This window comes from Quercus suber, unplaced genomic scaffold, assembly GCF_002906115.3.
Source record: "Quercus suber isolate HL8 unplaced genomic scaffold, Cork oak 2.0 scaffold_76, whole genome shotgun sequence".
NCBI classification, from domain to species: domain Eukaryota; kingdom Viridiplantae; phylum Streptophyta; class Magnoliopsida; order Fagales; family Fagaceae; genus Quercus; species Quercus suber.
This window is the reverse complement of record NW_027069541.1, coordinates 1,053,370-1,074,724: the sequence shown is the minus strand read 5'-3', so window position 1 is coordinate 1,074,724 and position 21,355 is coordinate 1,053,370. Positions and strand designations below refer to the sequence as shown.

General features: G+C 38.2%; 1 protein-coding gene across 1 annotated transcript; it reads left to right on the top strand.

Annotated features, from left to right (window-relative positions):
* Window positions 1-574: 574 nt before the first annotated feature.
* Window positions 575-20,342, top strand: LOC112003924 (uncharacterized). The gene is made up of 10 exons (XM_065773520.1): window positions 575-859; window positions 1,120-1,297; window positions 15,016-15,558; window positions 15,927-17,159; window positions 17,253-17,577; window positions 17,722-17,980; window positions 18,073-18,289; window positions 18,461-18,825; window positions 19,391-19,525; window positions 20,269-20,342. Exons 1-10 carry the CDS (start codon window positions 750-752, stop codon window positions 20,330-20,332), a joined length of 3,429 nt encoding a protein of 1,142 aa, XP_065629592.1. The 5' UTR covers window positions 575-749; the 3' UTR covers window positions 20,333-20,342.
* The last annotated feature ends 1,013 nt before the right edge of the window (window positions 20,343-21,355 follow it).

The window sequence follows — 21,355 nt, the reverse complement described above, 5'->3', positions numbered from 1 at the left end:
GGAAAGTGTGAATGGTACCTCTTTCTCTTCGAATTGACTCATTTGTAGTTTGTACCACAAAGTAAATGAAAAGACAAGATTTTGAAGACCAAAAGGCGTACGTCTGTTGATCTTGGTGAGCCTGCCAAACCTTTCATTCCTATGTAGGACCAGGTATTAGACATTGTTCAATAAATTACTAATATAAAGTAAAAACAGTCTCAGTATCATTATCATCTTCTTCTTCTTCACATTGTTGTTCTCATTTATGCTTTTTCCTGGAAAAAGGTTAAGTAATTGGAAATGTATATATCAAACAAGTATTAAATATATTGCAATGCATGCATATAGTCGTATGAATAGAATAAAAAATGCCATTATTCAAGGAAGGTAGGCAGGACAGTAAAGGTAGGTAAATACTTTCATTTGACTTGAAGTAAACCTCTTCTTCTACATATTTTCTATCATTTGAATATGACTTCGGTCATTCTTTTAACATTTGCTTACATGATTTTGTGTATATATTTATTTGTTTATTGACCAAGACTAAGGATACCATATTACAATAGGCTCTCTTATTAAGCCAATATTTTATTTTTTTGGGTAGTAGTCTCATTTTTTCTTACTTTCATCATGGACGTGAAATGGTATTTATACTATTTCCTTATCTTCTTCCAAGCTGGTTCCTTCATGCTTATTGAACCTTTATTGTTCTGTATTTAAAGGGCATCTGGGATTTTGGCACATAGACTGACTATACAGAAGCGAAAATGATTGAGAAAACCGAGTTGAAGAAGGATGAAAGTCAGGGTAGAAGCTTAATAGGTTTGCTATCTTGGTCTATCAAGGGTGTTCTCAATGTGCTCTTTAATAATAACAGGTTTGTGCATGTGGATTATCATATGAATATTATTTTTATGCAATTTATTTTTTAGCCAAATGTCAACGCATGTGGATGATAGAATAAGTAATACATGACTCATTATGATTTAAGCTAATTATTGTTGCGTATAGCTAGTTATACATAGCCTATGAAATCGTGTGCACGATTTCACGATTTCAGCTTGTGAGTGCATGCACACTATTTGTGATAATCATTACTAGGTCTGTTATTTTTGACAATGATTGACTGTACTGAAGCGAACAAGAAACTAAAATTATGGAGTCAATGGTGGAGAAGACTGAAACTAAAATTATGGAGTCAATGGTGGAGAAGACTGAGGTGAAGAAGGAAGAAATTCCGGGTAGAAGCTTAGTAGATTTGGTATTCTCTTGGTCTCTCAAGGATGTTCTCAATGAAGATCTTCACAAACACCAGGTTTGTCCACCATGAAGCTCTCACCCTCCTCTTTCTAATTAAAATAAGTTTCAGCATGTGGATTATGATATGAATAATGTTTTCAGGGGGAAGGGTAATATTGATTTCCTTTAAGAAAAAAAAAACTTTTTTCAATAATTACTAATGTTCCCTATTAGAGGTATATCACTTTTACTGAGAATCACTGCTGACACCACTTTTATTGTGAGTAGTTATGAAAATAAAGTTGTAAAAAATATTTTGTTCCTAGATTTATAGGTAGATTTGTATATTAAACAGAATTGTTTTTTTTTTTTTTTTTTAAATAAAAAAAATGAACTTAACCTAAAATTACATTGACCTATTTTATGTTTTCTTACTTTTCTTGCGTGTTGCTAAATCTTTGCATTTTTTGGTCAGACAGGTGACTCTAAAACCTTTTCTGGTTAATAATCTCTGGAGAGTTAGTTGTATTAATATTTAATTATACTAGCCATTCCCTTTTTGCTTAGTGGCTGAGTTTAGGATTTAAAACTACGTGAGAGAGGGCAATACTAAGGGGCTATTTGGATTTGCTGTTTTCATAACTCATAACTCTGTTTCCATTACTCATAATTCAAAATATGTGGGTCTCACCAAAAAAACTCTGTTTGGATTTGTTTCCAGTTTTTGTTTCCATCACTCAATTCTTTGATTTTTAAGTGATGAGTTATAGAAACTGAAAACACATTACCTTGGGCCTTGGTCGAGGACGTTGGTTGGTCCGAGAGCGAATAAACGGTTGTGGAGGCATTCAACTCAGAATCCCATGAGTAGGTTGCGAATGGAAAGGTTGAGGAAGGTGGTCTGAGAAGGGTTATATTCTCAGATGAGTAAAGCACAGATCAAATATATATCTTATCATTCATAGTGACATTCCAGGATGCTCTACTGATAGGGACGTGTATTATAAATGTACAAGAAAGATGGAAGCTCAGAAATATCTAAGGAAAAGCTATTGCCAGTTCATTGAATGTTCTGCAGCTAACTTTCTGGCCGCATTTATGTGGAGAGGGCCCTTGAACAGTGCTGCCTTGACTATCCTAACTCACGAAAGGTCAGAGAGGGTGTTCGATGGGACAAACACTCATATAGTGGCTTGGATGATCAACATATGGATGTAAGAGACCCCAAGAGAAAAAGGGATCGAGAAAGGAAGGAAAAAACACTGTAGCATTGTGAATTAACTTTATAATCAAACTTGAAAGAAGTATGTAAGAACAGATCTCCTTGGACTTTGCCAAGGATGATTTTCTTTGGCATAAACCTGTCTATTTTCATTATCTTGTTATTTGAATTTACTTTAGTGTTTGTCTGATTCATTAAAGTCCAGTTTTCCAATCCATTCTCTACAAATTCATTGTTTTGGACTTTTTGAGCCTAAGTCCATTCACCTTTTGGGCTAGGGATTCAAATCTGGTCCTTACAATTGGCATCGTCTGTGGGGGGAACTGGTGTTACAATGAGTCCAACGTTTAAAGATGGTAGGTTCAAGTCCAAACCAGGTAGAGTCCATAGGGTCTCAACGTCAAGATAACTTTCGTGATCTTGAACAAAAGAGGGACTGGGAGGGGAGTGTACATACTAACCATACTAATAAGAACCATTCTCGTGGTGGTAGCCATCTCTTTCACGAGAAAAATACCAGAGTCATGCAGCTAGAAATTGATCAGTTGAAGAGAAGCTTACGCCATAAACGGCGAAAGCAAACTCCTTTCAATTCTGATTTCTCTTCCGACGATGAAAAAGATGGTGACTATAGGCGTAGATCAAGAACCCCTCCTAGTGAATCCTTCTTGTTTGATGAAGACTGCCATTATGAGCGCAAAAACAGAAACTTATCTTCGAGAGGCCTAGGAAATGATGCTATGAGTAGAGCACTCAATCAAATTTTTAGATCATCTTTCACCGATAGAATTGAGGGAGGGAGACTTTCTTGATGGTTCACTTAGCCCACGTTCACTGTGTATAATGGTCGAACAGACCCTATGAAGCACGTTAGCCACTTCAATCAAAGAATGGCTGTGCACTCCAAAAACGAGGCCTTGATGTGCAAGGTATTCCCATCCAGCTTGGGGCCTGTGGCGATGAGGTGGTTCGATGGTCTGAGTGCAGGTTTCATTGATTCCTTTAAAGAACTCACTCAGGCGTTTAGATCCCGCTTTGTTACGTGTAGTAGGGTTCCTCGGCCTTTAGATTCCTTATTGTCTCTATCCATGAGAGAAGAAGAGACCCTGAAAACATATTCGGACAAATACTGGGAGATGTTCAACTAGATAGATGGTGACTTCAACGATGTAGCCATTAGCACTTTCAAGGTCGGCTTGCTTGCCGAGCATGGCTTAATGAAGTCTTTGACCGAGAAGCCTGCTACTAGTGTATGCTAGCTCATGGATCGGATTGATAAGTATAAAATGGTTGAGGAGGACCAACAGCAAGACAAGGGAAAGGGTAAAGTTATTCCTTAAGAGAGAAGGGATTTCCAGTCCTATCTGCGGAGAAGGCGTCGGGGGAGGCAAATTGTGAAAGGATGGAGGAAATTGCTATAAATGGTAATTCAAGGAAGTTTTTTTAGATCAGAGCTCAGTTGCCTCCTCGGGAGAAGGAAGAATTACTAGCATTTCTTAGAATGAATATTGATGTGTTCGCCTAGAATGCTTATGAAGCTCCTGGGGTAGATCCAAAATTCATTTGCCATCATTTGAATGTCAACCCGGCTGTCCTCCTTAGAAAGCAACCACCTCAGCGCTCATCTAAAGAGCATTCTAAGGTTGTCAAGGAGGAGGTGAATAAGCTTAAACAAGCATGGGCTATTAAGGAAGTTTTCTACCTTGAGTGGTTGGCCAATACTGTGGTTGTGAAGAAAAAGAATGGAAAGCGGCAGGTATGTGTGTACTTCACAGATTTGAACAAAGCTTGCCTAAAAGACCCCTTTCCCATGCCTTGGATCGACCAGCTGGTGGATGCCACTGAAGGTCATCATCGAATGAGTTTTTTGAATGCTTTTTAGGGCTACTACCAAATACCTTTGGTTTTGGAAGATCAGGAAAGGACAGCTTTTGTCACTTCTATTGGGAATTACCATTATAAAGTGATGCTCTTTGGTTTGAAAAATGCTCGGGCTACCTATTAGAGGATAATGACTAAGATGTTTGAGCTATAGTTAGGAAAATATATCGAGATTTATATAGATGATATGGTGGTAAAGAGTAGAGCAGAATTCGAGCATGTTAATGACCTTGAGAATATCTTTAGGATATTAAGGAAACACAAGCTGCGCCTTAACGCTTCTAAGCGTATTTTTGGTGTTGGATTAGCAAAGTTCATGGGGTACATGGTCACCCACTGTGGAATTGAAGTTAACCCTAACCAGATAAAGGCAATCAATAATCTGTAACCACCTTGGAATCCCAAAGAGGTCCAGAAGCTGACGGGGATGATCACTGCTCTAAATCGATTCATTTCTCGGTCAGCAGACAGGTGTAGGCCTTTCTTTTAGTTGTTAAAAAAATGGAAGGGATTTGAATGGATTGAGGAGTGTGTTTTGGCTTTCTAGTAGTTGAAAGAGTATCTATCTCGGCCATCCATCATGTCCAGGCCCGAAGCAGATGAAGTTTTGTTTGCCTACATTGTAGTGGCCTCCCATGCAGTAAGCTTGGTGCTGATACAGGTTGATAAGGGTGTACAAAGACTAGTTTATTATGTGAGCAAGTCTCTACATGAGGCCGAGGTCGGTTACCTACCACTAGAGAAGGCCATTTTGGCAGTAGTACATGCTATGCGTAAGCTCCCTAACTACTTCCAATCACACATAGGGTCCGTTTGGATAGCACTTATTGTTGCTGAAAGTTGATAAAAACTGATTGTTGCTGAAAACACTGTAACAAAATAATTTTTAAATGTGTGAATAGTATTGTGGGACCCACTTTTAATATTAAATATTGCGTGAACAGTGCACGCACAGTACACGCACAGTGAATTTTGTCCCCCAAAGTCAACAAGTGCGGCAAAAAAAAAAAAAAAAAAAAAAAAAAGAGAAAACGCGAAGCTGGAAAACACATCGCAACTAACCTTCCTATCCAAACCCACACATAAACAAAGTCAACAAGTGCGGCAAAAAAAAAAAAAAAAAAAAAAAAAAGAGAAAACGCGAAGCTGGAAAACACATCGCAACTAACCTTCCTATCCAAACCCACACATAATTGTTGTCTTAACCCAGCTCTCGCTCAGATCTCTACTTCAAAGTGTTGATTACACAAGGAGAATTGCAAAGTGTGGTACAATTCTAGGGGCTTTTGACATCAAGTACATGCTCTGCACCTCTGTTAAAGGTCAGATCCTCGCCAAATTGGTAGTTGAGTTTGCTGAAACCCCGTTAGAAGAGAGGGGAGAGGGGCAGAACATGGATGAAAAATCAGTTGGTGTAATCTCCGTACAAGAACCTTTAGCTTGGAAGGTCTATGTGGATGGTGCAGCAAACCATAGAGAGTCTAGAATGGGGCTAGTTTTGATATCTTCTAAGAAGATTACAATTGAGAAATCCTTGAGATTGGGCTTTTCGGTCATAAACAATGAAGCTGAGTATGAAGCTCTGCTAGTAAGAATGACCATGGTTCAGAAGATGGGCAGAAAAGTAGTGAAAATATTCTCTGATTCAAAGCTGGTTGTAGGTCAACCTCAATGGGAGTTGAAAGCCAAAGATTTCAGAATGCAGGAATATCTAAGCCAAGTTAGACACTTACAGTCCGCATTTGAGTCATTTAATTTATCACAAGTCCCTAGAAGCAGAAATATACATGCGGACTCTCTTGCCACACTGGCAACCTTCTTGGCACAAAGCTTACCTCGGTCCTTGTGGAGGACTTATGTAAACCTGTTGAGGTTAGAGGAAATGTGGTTCATGTTCATCAAGTAAGGGTGGGTCCTAGCTGGATGGACTCTATTATACTATTCCTTAAAGAAGATGTCTTGCTCGAGAATAAGTCTGAAGCTGACAAGGTAGGGAAAAAGGCTCTTTGATTTTGGCTGTTTGAGGACCAAAAGTTATATAAGAGATCATTTTCTGGCCCATATCTACTGTGCATACATACTGAAGCAGTAGAGCTACTCCTAGAAGAACTACATGAATGAATTTGTGGAAGCCACACAGAGGGTAGGTCTTTGTCTCACAGAGCCCTCATACAAGGCTATTGGTGGCCAAATATGCAGAAGGAAGCATAGGAGTACGAGAAGAAGTGCAATCAATGCCAAAGATTCGCCCCAAACATTCACTAACCTAAAGGGGTCCTTAATCCTTTGTCTAGTCCTTAGCCTTTTGCTCAATGGGGCTTGGATATTGTAGGGTCATTTCCTAAGGCAGCAGGGAATAAGAGATATTTATTGGCCAGCACTGATTACTTCACCAAATGGGTTAAAGCTGAACCGCTGGCAAATATCAAGGACGTGGATGCCAAAAGATTTGTTTGGAAGAATATAGTCACTCGGTTTGGAATTTCTTATACCCTCATCTCAGACAATGGACTTTAATTTGACAGTAAAACCTTTAGGAGATACTGCTGTGACCTAGGAATAACGAATAGATATTCCATCCCGGCTTATCAACAAGGGAATGGACAAGTTGAGGCTGTAAATAAAGTCATAGTGGGTGGAATCAAGAAGAGACTAAATGATGCGAAGGGGAAATGGGTGGAGGAGCTGTCACATGTCCTTTAGACATACTAGACTACACCTCGAAAGTCTACTGGGGAGACACAATTTTCAATGACTTATGGGGTTGAGGCTGTCATTCCTTTAGAGACTGGATTCCCTACACTGAGAACGAATTCCTTCACTTCGAGCAGCAATGAAGGGCTATTGGAGAAGAGCTTGGACCTAATTGAAGAACGAAGAGAAAATGTTATGGTCCAGTTGGCCTATTATCAACACAAGCTCAAGCAAGGGTATGATGCCAACGTAAAGCTAAGGCTGCTAGCACCTGGTGATTTGGTGTTAAGAAAGGTTCTAGGAACTACAAATAACCCAGCATGGGGAAAATTGAGACCCAATTGGGAAGGACCATATCATATCACATCAGTGGTTGGAATAGGTGCATATTTTCTCGAAGATCTAGAGAAAAAGGCTGTACCATGCCCCTGAAATGTAAATAACTTGAGAAGGTATTACTATTAATGGAAGCTTTCTTCACCCTATTTGGGTTTGTTATATTGTGCGTCGTGCGTTCTACTTTCAATCTAAGTATCAAACAGAACCTTGGTCATGCTTGGCTTTTTGGACTACATAACTTAGGTAAATTGATATATTAAGTCAATTTTCTAAGTGTTAAACAAAACCTTAGTCATGACTGGCTCCTTAGACTATATGCTTTGGGAAAATTAACAATCTATGACATTTTTCTAAGTATTAAATAGAATTTTGGTCATGCTTGGTTCCTCGGACCATATACTTTGGGTAAATTAATACTTCTTGGCATCAATTTAAGTATCAAACAGAACCTTGGTCATGCCTGGCTCCTCGGACCATATACCTTGGGTAAATTGATATCTTTTAATCATTTTTTAAGTATTAAATAGAATCTTAGCTATGTCTGGCTCCTCGGACCACCTGCTTTGGGTAAATTAATACTTTCTGGCATCAATCTAAGTATCAAACAAAATCTTGGTCATGCCTAGCTCCTCGGACCATATACCTTGGGTAAATTGATATCTTTTAATCATTTTTTAAGTATTAAATAGAACCTTAGCTATGCCTGGCTTCTCGAACCACCTGTTTTAGGTAAATTAATACTTCCTAGCATCAATCTAAGTATCAAACAGAATCTTGGTCATGCCTGGCTCCTCGGACCGCATACATTGGATAAATTGATATCTTTTAATCATTTTTTAAGTATTAAACTGAACCTTAGCTATGCGTGGCTCCTCGGACTATCTGTTTTGGGTAAATTAATACTTTCTGGCATCAATTTAAGTATCAAATAGAACCTTGGTCATGTCTGGCTCCCTGGACCACATACCTTGGGTAAATTGATATGTTAAGTTATTTTTTCTAAGTATTAAACAGAACCTTAATCATGCATGACTCCTCAAACCATGTGCTTTGAGGAAATTAACACTCTATGACATTTTTCTAAGTATTAAATAGAACTTTGGTCATGTCTGGCTCATCGAACCATATACCTTGGATAAATTAATACTTATTAGCATCAATCTAAGTATCAAATAGAATCTTGGTCATGTCTGGTTTCTCGGACCACATACCTTGAATAAATTGATACTTTTAATCATTTTTTAAGTATTAAATAGAACCTTAGCTATGCCTAGCTCCTCGAACCACCTGCTTTGGGTAAATTAATATTTCCGGGCATCAATCTAAGTATCAAACTGAACCTTGATCATGTCTGGCTCATCGGATCACATACCTTGGGTAAATTGATATCTTTTAATCATTTTTAAGCATTAAATAGAATCTTAACTATGCTTAACTCCTCGAATCACCTGCTCTGGATAAATTAATACTTCCTAGCATCAATTTAAGTATCAAACAGAACCTTGGTCATGCCTGGCTCTCTGGATCATATATCTTGGGTAAATTGATATGTTAAGTCATTTTTTCTAAATGTTAAACAGAACCTTAGTCATACCTGGTCCCTCGGACCACATGCTTTGGGGAAATTAACACTCTATGACATCTTTTTAAGTATTAAATAGAACTTTAGTCATGTCTTGCTCCTCAGACCACATGTTTTGGAAAAAGTAATACTTAGTGACATCTTTCTATATATTAAACAGAACATTAAACATGCCTGGCTCCTCGGATCACATGTTTTGGGTAAATTGACATAACCCATTTGTTTTCCTAAGTACCAGAATAAATCCCAGGTTACACACGACTCCACGGATCAGTTGTTTTGAGTAAGTTAATGTCCTTAGATATTTATCTAAGTGTTGAGCAGAATAAGGGTTGTTTGCCTTGTTTATTTTTCACAAGATATGTTATTCATTTTTATAAGATTCAGCCTTCCTTGTAGAAGTCCTAACTTTCAGTACAAGTATGTGATAATTCTCTTTATTACTAACATTTGTACAATTTATTTGAATTAGCACTAATACAATACTTTTAGCTTTTGTTAAAGTATGAGTAATAACAATTCACTATTGCCAGCAATCTTGGTTAATATTAACAAGAGAATAAAAGTTACAAGGTAAAAGAAAGATTCATGAAACTAAAGGTAAAGGTAAAGTTTCTTCATTGATCAAAAGGAAGTTATATTACAAACAGTGGTGAAAACACCATAACAAAAGAAAAATACATGCAGAAAGATAAAAAAAGAAATCCCTATAGCTAGGCCTTTGTTGGGTGAGAGTCTTTCTTGGGATCAGTTGTCTTGGATTAGGAATCCCTAGCCTTGGACTTAGGCTTTGCATCTTTGACCTTGGAGATCACATCCTTGATTGTGAGGGTGTCCTCGGAGTCTTTGGTCTTCACTAGTGGCTGAACCTCTGTAACCTTTCTAGCCCTTGTTGAGACTTCAACATCAGGAGGAGGGGCTTGGGTGGTGGGGAGCAGCTCAAAAGGGGGGAGAGGATTAGCAAGAGGAGGAGGAAGCGTGCCTAGAACTTCTCGGATGTCCTTTGGGAAGAAGACATTCTCCACCCTCCTTAGCTCGGAGTCAGGAGGGACTCCTTACACACTACTGCCACCTCTTTTGCCAACCGGGTCTCCGTTTCTTACACCCCACGCTTATAGGATGCGGTCGCCGCAGCTTCAGAAGCTTCCTTAGCCACCCGAGCTACATCCTTAGCTTTTTGCAGCTCAACCTTAAGGTCCAAGACCAGTTTTCTCTAGGTGGCTAGTTCAATCTCAGTCATATGAAGTTGCTTGCACTGGTCCTTAGCCTAGGTCTCCGCGCTCTTCAAAAAAGCTTTAGCACTTAGACGTGCCTTCTCTGAAGTGGTCAGCTTATTGGCCAGCTTCGTTTTTTCTTGCTTGAGGGCTCCTAGGGACTTCTCAACCTCAACATGAGAGTGGGCCTTAACCCTAGCCTCATTGCGGGCGTCCTAGACCCACTCCTCGACCACATAAACTTGCTGGGTGACCTGCATAAAAATCACAAAGGAAGATTTGTTAGATGGGTTAGCATAAAAATCAACATTTAATTCAAAAATTTGTTAGATTGCTTACCATGGCAAGGTCCCTCTTCAGGGACAAGAAGATGTCAGGCTGTTTAAAGTGCCTAAGAGCGTCTATATCTTTAGGGAGGAGAAGAGGTTGTTTTAGGGCTTCAGCAATGTAGCCTAAGTGCCCTCCTTAGAAGCTCCAAACTGAAGCATCCCAAGGGATGGGAGTGCCGTCTAGCTCCAGCCGGGGAGCCCAAGTGCATTGTGGTCGACGCACTTCGACCCCTAGAGAGTCCTCCTTGCTTTCCACCGAAGTCTGCCTCATTTGTCTATCTTTGTTTGTTTTTTACTGTTTCGACTCCTTCATTGGGGCAATCTCCCCTTCCTCGATCTCCTTCCCCTTCTTCTTCTTCTGCTACAAATTTGGGTCAGGGTGTAGACCAAGGGGGGAAGGGAGAGGGGGAAGGGGAAGGTTGGGAGGAAGTTGGATCTTTGGGGCATCCTTGGATGATGCCCCCTTTCTCCTAGTGACTAAATCTTTAAGGCCTCTTCTAAGATTCAAGGCCATACTCTTCTCTTCCTCGGAGCTGGTATCAACCTGGGCGACTATAAGCCTTGGAGAATGGGCCACGAAAAGTTTGTCAAATTCAGCTTTGGAATCCGAGAGCTTTGCAGGCCTTTCTAGTGCTCCTTCTTCTTCTTCAAGTTGGAATTGATTGATCTCGGCCTCAAGAGATAGATGTGAGGAAGCTGTTTCCTCCCTCAGAGCAGTTACTTCTCCTGGGGAACGTTGAAGAGGAAGTTCAACTGAAGGGAGGTCTTCCCGAGCCAAGAAATAGGGCCGTGAGATGTCTATCCGGTGGATTCTTGGATCGCTTGCCCTTATTGCTTGGCCCACGTCTTGGAATGTGTTTGACAAAGGCTGGAAGTCCAATATTAAGTGGATGGCTCACAGTTGCTCATCTTCACTCACAAAAATCTCAAACCACAGCACCTTGTTGAGAGTTGTGACATTGACAAGACTAAGCCTGGGAGCAAGGTGCCCTTTATCTACAAAAACATCTGAGTAGTAAACCATGGTTAGATTAATGAAGTCCATCGTTGAGGTAAAACAAAGTATTAGAAAGAAAAGATGGTAAAGCTAAAGGGGCTAAATCCCATGTCGAGGAACCTAAACCTAGGGTACCCCACCTGGATCTCCCTCCCAAGTTGGGTAGTGAAGACCGTTGTGCCATTCCCTAGAGGCAATCACGTAGTCATACTTCATGCCTTTGTTAGACTTAGGAAGACATGATATCAGTCTAACAATGTCAGATCGAGAGATGAGGTAATATCCCACACCGGAGAGCTTGTGGCACTCATACATGTGAATGACATCATGCCACGTGAGTCTTAGGCCCATCTACTCGTTGAGAGCATCTACGCTACCCAAGACCCTAAATAGGTTAGGGGCCCACTGATGGGGAGTCAACCTATGGTTGATCAGATAGTCTCGGGTCACCCTACCCATGGGAAGTGTCATTCCTCCTTCTATGAAAGCGATCATAGGAATGACAACCTCCCTTTCCTCCTTGTGTGTGACTATTTGGTCTGAAGCACAATACCCTAGGGCTACTCCTTGCGGAATGTGATACTTAGCTCTAGAACCCTCCATACCCAGAGGAGAATCGACAAGGTGTTTGAACCTACCCATCTAGGCGAACTAAAGAGATGTGAAAGAAATTTTCAAGGGAAAGAAACAAAGAATAGAAGGCCGAGGAGACCGGCCGAGGAGAAAATACCCTAGAAAAAAGGAAACTTATGAGAATGAGTACGTTAATTGCTTCTGATACTTCTTAAAGGTTTGAATTTTTCGGAGAAAAAGACTTGGAGACTTTACAAATCTAGGAAGCTTTGAAGGTTTAAGAGCTAGGAATCTCTGGAGAGCTTGAGAACTTGTGAAATGAGGAAAAATGATTTCAATGGGTGCTTTATATAAGGGATGGAATTAAGTGGGAGTTATCCTGCTCAAAATTCAAGGGGAAATGTTTACCGTAGGATCTGCGTCTCACCATTGGATGTCCCTGTCTGGAGCAATCAATGATGTATCGTGGGCTCCGAAGCGTTAGTAACAGTTATGGGACACGTAAAACGGTATTCCCACATGTGTAAACTAAAGAATTTAATGATCTTAACTCTTAACAAATCAAAACCCCACTTTTTCTCCTCGGGTTAGAAGGAAAAATCGGAGTTTTGAGGGACTATTGTGGGGATGAGGGTCCAAAATTGTATATTGGGCCTTGAGCCTTGGCCGATGACGATGGTTGGTCCGAGAGTGAATAAACGGTTGTGGAGGAATTCAGCTCAAAATCCCATGAGTAGGTTGCGAATGGAAAGGTTGAGGAACGTGGTCCGAGGAGGGTTATATCCTCGGATAAGCAAAGCACAGATTAAATATATATCCTATCATTCAAAGTGACCTTCCAAGATGTTCTACTGATAGGGATGTGTATTATAAACGTACAAGAAGGATGGAAGCTCAGAAATGTATAAGGAAAAGCTACTGTCACTGCATTGAATGTTCTGCAGCTAACTTTTTGGCTGCATTTATGTGGAAAGGACCCCTGAACAATGCTGCCTTGGCTATTCCAACTTACGGAGGGCCAAAAAGGATGTTCGATGGGACAAGTACTCATGTAGTGGTTCGGATGATCAACAGATAGAGGGCTAAGATTATTAAAAGGGACATATATAATGTAAGAGACCCCAAGAGAAAAGGGGATCAAGAAAGGAAGGAAAAAACACTGTAGCATTGTGAATTGACTTTGTAATCAAACCTGAAAGAAGTATATAAGAACAAATCTCCTCAGACTTTGCCGAGAACGATTTTCTTCGTCATAAACTTGTCTATTTTCATTCTCTTGTCATCTAAATTTACTTTAATGTTTGTTTGATTCATTAAAGTCTAGTTTTCCAACCAATTCTTTACAAATTCATTATTTTGGGCTTTTTGAGCCTAAGTCCATTCACCTTTTGGGCTAGGGATTCAAATCTGGTTCTTATAATTTCCAATGGCATTTTGGTAATTAAACACACACTGAGGGACCCACTAGTCAGAGGTCAGCTGCAACTTTTGACATTCTTTTTTGTTTTTTTTTTCTTCTTCTTCTTTTTTTCTTTTTCCTCACACTGTTCTTCTTCTTCTTCTTCTTCTTCTTCTTCTTTTTCTTTTCTTTTCCCTTTCATGCTGGGTCTGGTCTGGTCTTCTTCATCTTCCATTTTTTTTTCCTTTTCACACGGCTTCATATCCAAAACCAACATCATACCTTCATTCGAAAATGCAACGTCAACCTTCAATTTAACATCAAAATCCATAATCCCCTTAAGGAAATCCAAAATCCAAAATCCATACAAATCACTTTCATACCACCAAATCACAACTCCATTTTCATACCACCACAAATCTAAATCGGTTCTGTCTAGCATCTGTAGATAATTTGGGACATTTGACTATAATTATTGAATATAATTTTTGAAGTTGGCATACCGAAATTTATGGGTTTTTTTATTATAGATTATTTGGGCGTAGATCTATTATTTGCTTCTCACCTAGGCAAAGTCTTTGGTAGAAAATTCACGAGCTGAGCAAGGGAGAGATCCGAAGAGTGTCTTGGTTTCGGCTAGGCTTCTCGGTGTCTGATGGGTTTCAATTGGGTTGGGGTTCTTCGAACAAGACACCTTTTCTTCGGCTGTGAAGAAATGAAACTCCAAACGTACCACTTGAGAGATGACGAGGAAGAGAAAAAGTAAAACAAATGGAGCAAAATTATTTTAGGTGAAGAGAGGTGGATGAGAGGAGTAAAGGAAGTTGTTGGAGTAATGGTTGAGAAAAGAGAAGAAGCATTGTTGTGAAGAGTCAGAAAGAAAGAAAGAATAAGAAATTAGAAAAAATAGACGGGTCGTACACTCAGCTCAGTTATGGGACCCACAAAAAGGTTGAAATATTTGAGTGATATGAAGTGAAAAAAGTTGTCAAACGGGTGGGTTTAGGAAATAGGGGTATTTTAAGTGATGAGTGATGAGTGATGAAAATTGAGTGAGGAGTGATGAGTGATGAAAAAAAAAGAAAAAGAAAAACCAAACAGCCCCTAAATGACTTAACAAAGGTTTGCTGAATACAAATCCTAGTTCCACTTTATGCTCCACTAGGATTTTTTTTCCTTATAAAGTAATTAAAGTTTTAAATGAAAAGCAAAAAGAAAAAAGAAAAAAGAAAAAAGAAGACTAATGACATATTATATTTGGTAGAGTATAAAGTAGAACACTAAGTCTAAGAGCGAGATAGATCATTTTTATTCAAAGTTTGTATTTAGTTCCTTATATCTTGTCAAGTAAATCATGATAGGAAAGGAGAAGGGGCTATGACTAAATAGTATGACATCTAGCAGTTAGCCGTACCAAATAGTTGAATTATTATGATTTAATTCAACTATTTATTCTGTATGTTACCAATTTTCATAAAGAGATATAGTGCTGCAATTATTTTCATACCATGTAATGTACTTCTACGTGTGCTTATCTTTCCTCTGATTAAAATTATTCACATAGGTGAGAAAGATCCCAGAGACATTCTCCTCAACCACAGAGTACTTGACCTCATTCTGTGATCCACTTGTTGAAGAAACTCATGCTGACTTGTTGTCAAGCATGTCAACAGTATCCCAAGCACCTACGCGTGAAATATTTTCTGTTACGCAATCTGTGAAATGTAAACCACCCAAAGACCTCCTTTACCATGTTACACTTGAAAGTGTGAAAAAAATTGAGAATCATGGTGTGAGATATGAACCTGAAGTTAGAGACATCATTGCCATAACAGACGTAAGACCAAAATGCATTGATGATTTAGAAAGACAAAACAGGTCCTATGTTGTTGCTTTTGTTCTGAGCGTGAGATACGAAAATTCACTGACAATATTGTCCTCAAAGCCTATCTTGTTTGAACATGACAAGAACAAGAAGAGACAGACTCTTTATGCAGTTCCCTTGATAAACATGACCACAAATATTCGTATATGGAGGGCCTTGAACTCTAAGTTGGAAGGTGGGAACTTAAACATCATTCAGAATGTGCTGCAATCTAGTTCTATGGTAAGCAATTTGGCAATTGCTTATTTCATATGGCATATTAATATTAGGCTTAAATTCGCTGTTGTTGGTCCCTAAACTTTAGCACATGAGCAATTTTAATTCCTTAAGTTTAAAGTGATCACATTTAGTCCTTTAGATGATGTTTCCAAATTAAAAACTAATACGAAATCACTCCATAGGGACTAAAAGCAGTCACTTTAAGCTTGTTAAGGACTAAAATTGACAATTTCAAAATTTTTTGGGATCACTTCAAACTTAAGGGTCTAAAATTGGTCTTGAACTAAAGTTTTGGGACAACAGTTATTTTGGCCTTGCTATTTTTATTGGCTATAAATTTTTTTTGACCTCCCTCTATTTACGTTATATAGGATGCTACAAATTGTACTACCTTCCTTATTGAAGAAAATTGCAATGCTGCCTTTTCAGCTATTAGTTCCAAAATCTGCTCTTCTGATTTAAATGGCTCCCAAAAAGATGCAGTTCTTAGCTGCATGGTAACTAGGGAATGCAATCATCAGAATACTGTCAAATTAATATGGGGCCCTCCGGGAACTGGGAAAACCAAGACAGTTGGTGTGCTCTTATTCTCTCTGCTTAGAATGAAATACAAAACACTTACATGTGCCCCAACTAATACTGCTGTTTTGGAAGTGACACAGAGGCTTCTAAAGAATGTGACAGAGTCACTTGAATATGATACTTACGGGCTTGGAGATGTGGTTTTATTTGGAAATGGGAAGCGAATGAAGATTCTGGATCGCCATAACCTCCTCGATATATTCCTTGATAATCGAGTTAGCATGCTACATGAATGCCTTGTTTCATCATCTGGTTGGAAAGGTAGTTTAACATCAATGATATGTTTGCTGGAGGACCCTAGACGGCAATACAATTTGTACTTGAATGATAGAAGCATGATAGACAATGAGGAGGAGAAAATTGAAGACAAGAAGAGCAAGAAAAATGTGAGGAATGTTACTGTTAAAGTCTCAAATGAAAACAAATACAAGAAAAACGAAGGACAGGTGGTTGACAAATGTGACAGTCATTTATCGTTTGAGGAATTTGTTCAAAGGAGATTCAATTGCACTTTACAGCGTTTGAAGTATTGTAATGCAAATTTGTGTACACACTTACCGACTTCTTTTATTTCATTAGAAGTGGTAAAGAAGATGAAGTTAGCCCTTGATTTGCTCACATCTCTAGAAAAATTGTTGAGTAATGTTACTGTTGCTGACAAAGAATTAGAGCAAGTCTCTGAAGAAAATGATCAAAGATTTGGTCACTTGATGAAATATAGTTTTGTGAGAGGAGATTGCCTTCGGATACTTAGAACAATTCCAAAAAAATTCCCTGTTCCAGACTTTAGATATGAGTGGGAGATTAAAAAATTCTGCCTAGAAAATTCATGTCTATATTTCTGCACTGTATCAAGCTCTGCTAAATTACATGAAGTAAAGACTCAATGGGAAGTACTGGTTATAGATGAAGCTGCTCAGCTTAAGGAATGTGAATCCACCATTCCTTTACAACTTCCTGGCCTCCGCCTCGCTATTCTCATTGGGGATGAACGGCAACTTCCTGCGATGGTTAAAAGCAAGGTTTGAGTTTTATTATTATGACTCACTGGATGTTTGTCTATCTCTACAAATTATTAATATAGTTTATGTATCTTTAAAACTTGCTATTATTAGGTTTCTGAGGAAGCTGGATTTGGAAGAAGTTTGTTCCAAAGGCTAGTATTGCTAGGAAAAAATAAAAACCTTCTTAATGTCCAGCATAGGATGCATCCATCCATAAGCTTATTTCCAAATAGGGTGTTCTATGAAAATCAGATTTTGGATGGCCCCAATGTCAAAGAAAGAAGGTATGAGAGGCGATTCCTCCAGGGAAATATGTTTGGCTCTTACTCCTTCATTAATATTGCACATGGAAAAGAGGAATTTGATTACAGCCATAGTCTCAAAAATATGGTTGAGGTTGCTGTAGCATCTGAGATTGTTGCAAGCCTTTTCAAAGGTATGTCTAAATTCACAACTAATCGTAGTCTCAATTTTGCTGAAATGTTATGCTATGAATGTTAATTATAGTTAGCTTGGTGATAGATAATTTAATGAGTTCAACAACTCTCTTTTTTATTTGTTTCTCTTGCCACTGCTAAAGAATCCGTTCGCACAAAGAAGAAAGTTAAAGTTGTTATCATCTCACCATACAAGGCACAAGTCTATGCAATTGGAGAGAAGGTGAAACACTACAGTGCTGATTCTAATGATGACTTCTCAATTAGTGTTCGCTCTGTTGATGGTTTCCAGGGTGGTGAGGAGGATGTGATAATTATCTCAACTGTCAGATGTAATATGAATGGAGTCGTTGGTTTTCTTGAAAATCATCAAAGAGCAAATGTGGCACTAACCCGTGCAAGGTAACACACTATAGACTTGACTATGGGCAGCTCAAACATATTTTGGGGCTTTGATAGTTTTTGCAATTAATTGGCATGGTTTTACTCTACAGGCATTGCCTTTGGATATTGGGAAATGAAGCAACTTTAACTAAAAGTTGCACTATTTGGAAGGAATTAGTCATTGATGCCAAGAAACGGGGGCATTTCTACAATGCTGATGTAGACAAGAGCTTGGCTCAGGCTATTACGGTGTCCTTGGTTGAGCATAACCAAATACACATTTTACTCAACATGGATTCCTTTCTGTTTAGAAAGGCCAAATGGAATGTATGCTGATTCAAAGTTTTCTCGTCATATTTCTAATGATACATCAACCATTGTCTTTGTTATTAGGATTTGAATTCCATATTCCTAGATTATTAATGTTAGTGTTGTGATTAGGTTCAAACATTATTAATCAATTGACAGATACTTCATTTTTGTTTTTGTTTTTTGTAGGTCTCTTTTAGCAATGACTTTTTGAATTCCATGTCGAGAGTGAAAAATGCTGAGACTTGTAAACAAGTCCTTACTTTATTGGAAAATCTAGCAAATGGTTGGCGTCAATCACGCAGGAAGAAAAACATCTTTTTTTATCGGGGAACTTCTTCCCAATTATTGGAGCAGTACAAGGTCAATGGGTGTCTAAATCTTGTTTGGACTGTAGACATCCTTAAGGAAAATTCATATTACATTCAAATTTTGAAGGTCTGGGATATTTTGCCATTATCTGAAATACCAAGAGTAGCAAATCATCTTGATGTCTTTTTTGAGAATTATACAGCGGATAAGATGAGTCAATGCAAATACAAATCTCTCAACGGGTATGCATTTATCTGAATTTATGATTTGTCAATTAGCTTCTAGTCAACTTAAAAAAAAAAAAAAAAAAAAGACCCCCCCCCCCCCCCCCCCCCCCCCCTACAATCCATTGGACCTTTGACCTATGGGAAAGCAACACATCCAACTAACCACCAAGGCGACATTGAAGACTTGTAAAAAGTGGAAGCATTCGCTTATATGCTATTCTAATTAGATTTTCTGGTCGGAGGCAACGTGGTATAATGAAGTTTGCCTAAATTAAAGGAATCTGTCAATTATACTTTAAGAAGTCCGTTCAAGAGTCTTCATCTATTTATATATGTAAAGGAACATATAAATATATATATATATAGAGAGAGAGAGAGAGAGAGAGAGAGAGAGATATTTATAATAATTACTATTTAAGCAAAGGCATTGTTACAGAATATGTGCCTTGGGCATGCAGGGTGCAGGAAAGAATAAAATCAAAACTTTTATGCTGACTTCCTCAAACTTTGAAAAACAATAAGTAGCTAACTATTAAGATGTTTGTCGTGGAACCCTAACTCAACATTTTATTTGCTATAGGTGTTTACTTGTTCCAATGAGATGGTCAGTTGACTCGTGTAGTTGTTCTGAAGTTGATCCTCTGGTGTCACTGTCAAAACCATTGGCTTCGCTCAGTCTGAGGGATGATTCAGAATCATCATCTACAACTGATACGTAAGTAACAATTTCAAATTTTCAACTATTATTAATTTGTAAATTTTTCTTAAGAATAGCTTAAACAAATTTAAACAAACAGTATGCATTAGATTATCAAATGGGAGTTACCATGCTATTGGAGTAAGGTGTCAATTAGAAACATAGTCAGAAAGTTCTATTTTGCTTTAGGTGAACTAGCTCTGCTACTTGCCAAAATAATGATACTGAAAATATTGTGACCAACAATTGCTAGTGGATTTAATTTTAGTCCCATAATCCCCCAATACTATATCTATCATGACACATTATATCCGTGTGTCATGCTAGTATTTGAAGATATCCCTTAGAGGACTTACATATGTTTAAATACTAGCTATCATGACACATCATATCCGTGTGTCATGCTAGTATTTGAAGATATCCCTTAGAGGACTTACATATGTTTAAATACTAGGGGTTTTCTTTCCTTTAACTTGTTTTGTGGAACTTGGCCAAGTGAAAATTCCCTAGGTTGCACAGTATTAGATTCGCTAAATACTTTTCATAATAGCTTTGTCATTATCAATAGAATTCCAAATTTGTGACAAATCTAAATATCATCAGTGATTATTATTGTTATTATTACTACTACTACTTTGGTGTGCAACATTATAAAATTTTCCCTTTATATCCCTATTTTGCAAATGATATTTTGAGGTTCAATATGCATAATTGAAGGCTAGTTTGAAGGACTAACGGTTTCTCCTATGAATGATATTCAGAAATAACTCCACCATGGGGAGAGGTGTTGTTAAGAAATGGCAAAGAAAGTTGCCTAATGAGTAATGAGGTAGGTTTACATTTTTTTTTTTTTAACTTATATTTACTAATTATTCATTCTGTTAGTATTGAAATTAAAAAAATAAGTTTGAAAATGTTAAGAGCCTTCTATCTTTAACTTTAAACAGATATTTAGGGCATGTTTGGTTTAGTGCCCGTTTGGTTGGGCTTTTAGAGCCCACTTTTACCATTTATGCGCATTTTACAAATGCTGAGACAGTTTTTTGCGTTTGGCTCAGCCCAAAACGCAACTTTTTGAAAAAAGTTACGTTTTGGGCCAAGGCAAAAAATAATCCATGAACGCGCAACAATATGGAGCATCAGAGGTCCATAAGCAAAGGCAAACGCGCATATGTATCCGTTAGCTCTTGCTGTTCACCAAATTACCCTTGCAATATATATACCTCAGTTCTCCCTTTTATTTCTCTCTTCTCTTCTCTTCTCTGCTCTGCCGTCAAGCACTGAGCTCTCTCACTCTCACGCTCATCTCTTCTCTGCCCTCTCCGTGGTAAGTCATCCATGAACCCGGTCTACCACCACAATCAACAAAATCAACAAAACCCATTTCAAATCCAACTCAAAATCAAACCCAAAATCCACAGAAAATCAACTCAAAATTAAACCATTAATTAAAAACCCATAACCCAAACCCAAAATCAAATAAAAATAAAAATACAAACCCAATGTTTCAATCATCTTCATCATCATCATCATCATCATCTTCTCTGGAGGAAGTGAAAGAGCAGCTTTCGAATTGTCAAAAAAAAAAATAAAAAAATAAAAGAGCTCAGCGGTGGAACAACGTTCTGGAGGAAAAGAGAAAGGGAAAAAGGAGAAAAGAAAAAGAGATGAAGAAAAAAGTGGAAGTGGAATGTTCTGGAGGCTAGGGAGTGGTAGGGAAAAATGGAAAAGAAGGAAAAAGAAAAAGAAAAAGAAAAAAGAGAAGGCTACGTGGGTGGAGGAAAAAAAAAGAGGGAAAAAAAAGAAAAAAAAAAAGAAGAAAGGGGAAATGTTATCACAATATTTGTA

Excerpts from the sequence above, each read along its gene's own strand:
- LOC112003924 (XM_065773520.1), top strand. The coding sequence starts at position 750 with ATGATTGAGAAAACCGAGTTGAAGAAGGATGAAAGTCAGGGTAGAAGC. Across the intron at positions 860-1,119 it reads GTGCTCTTTAATAATAACAG|CGAACAAGAAACTAAAATTA; the intron begins GTTTGTGCATGT and ends ACTGTACTGAAG. Across the intron at positions 1,298-15,015 it reads AAGATCTTCACAAACACCAG|GTGAGAAAGATCCCAGAGAC; the intron begins GTTTGTCCACCA and ends TTATTCACATAG.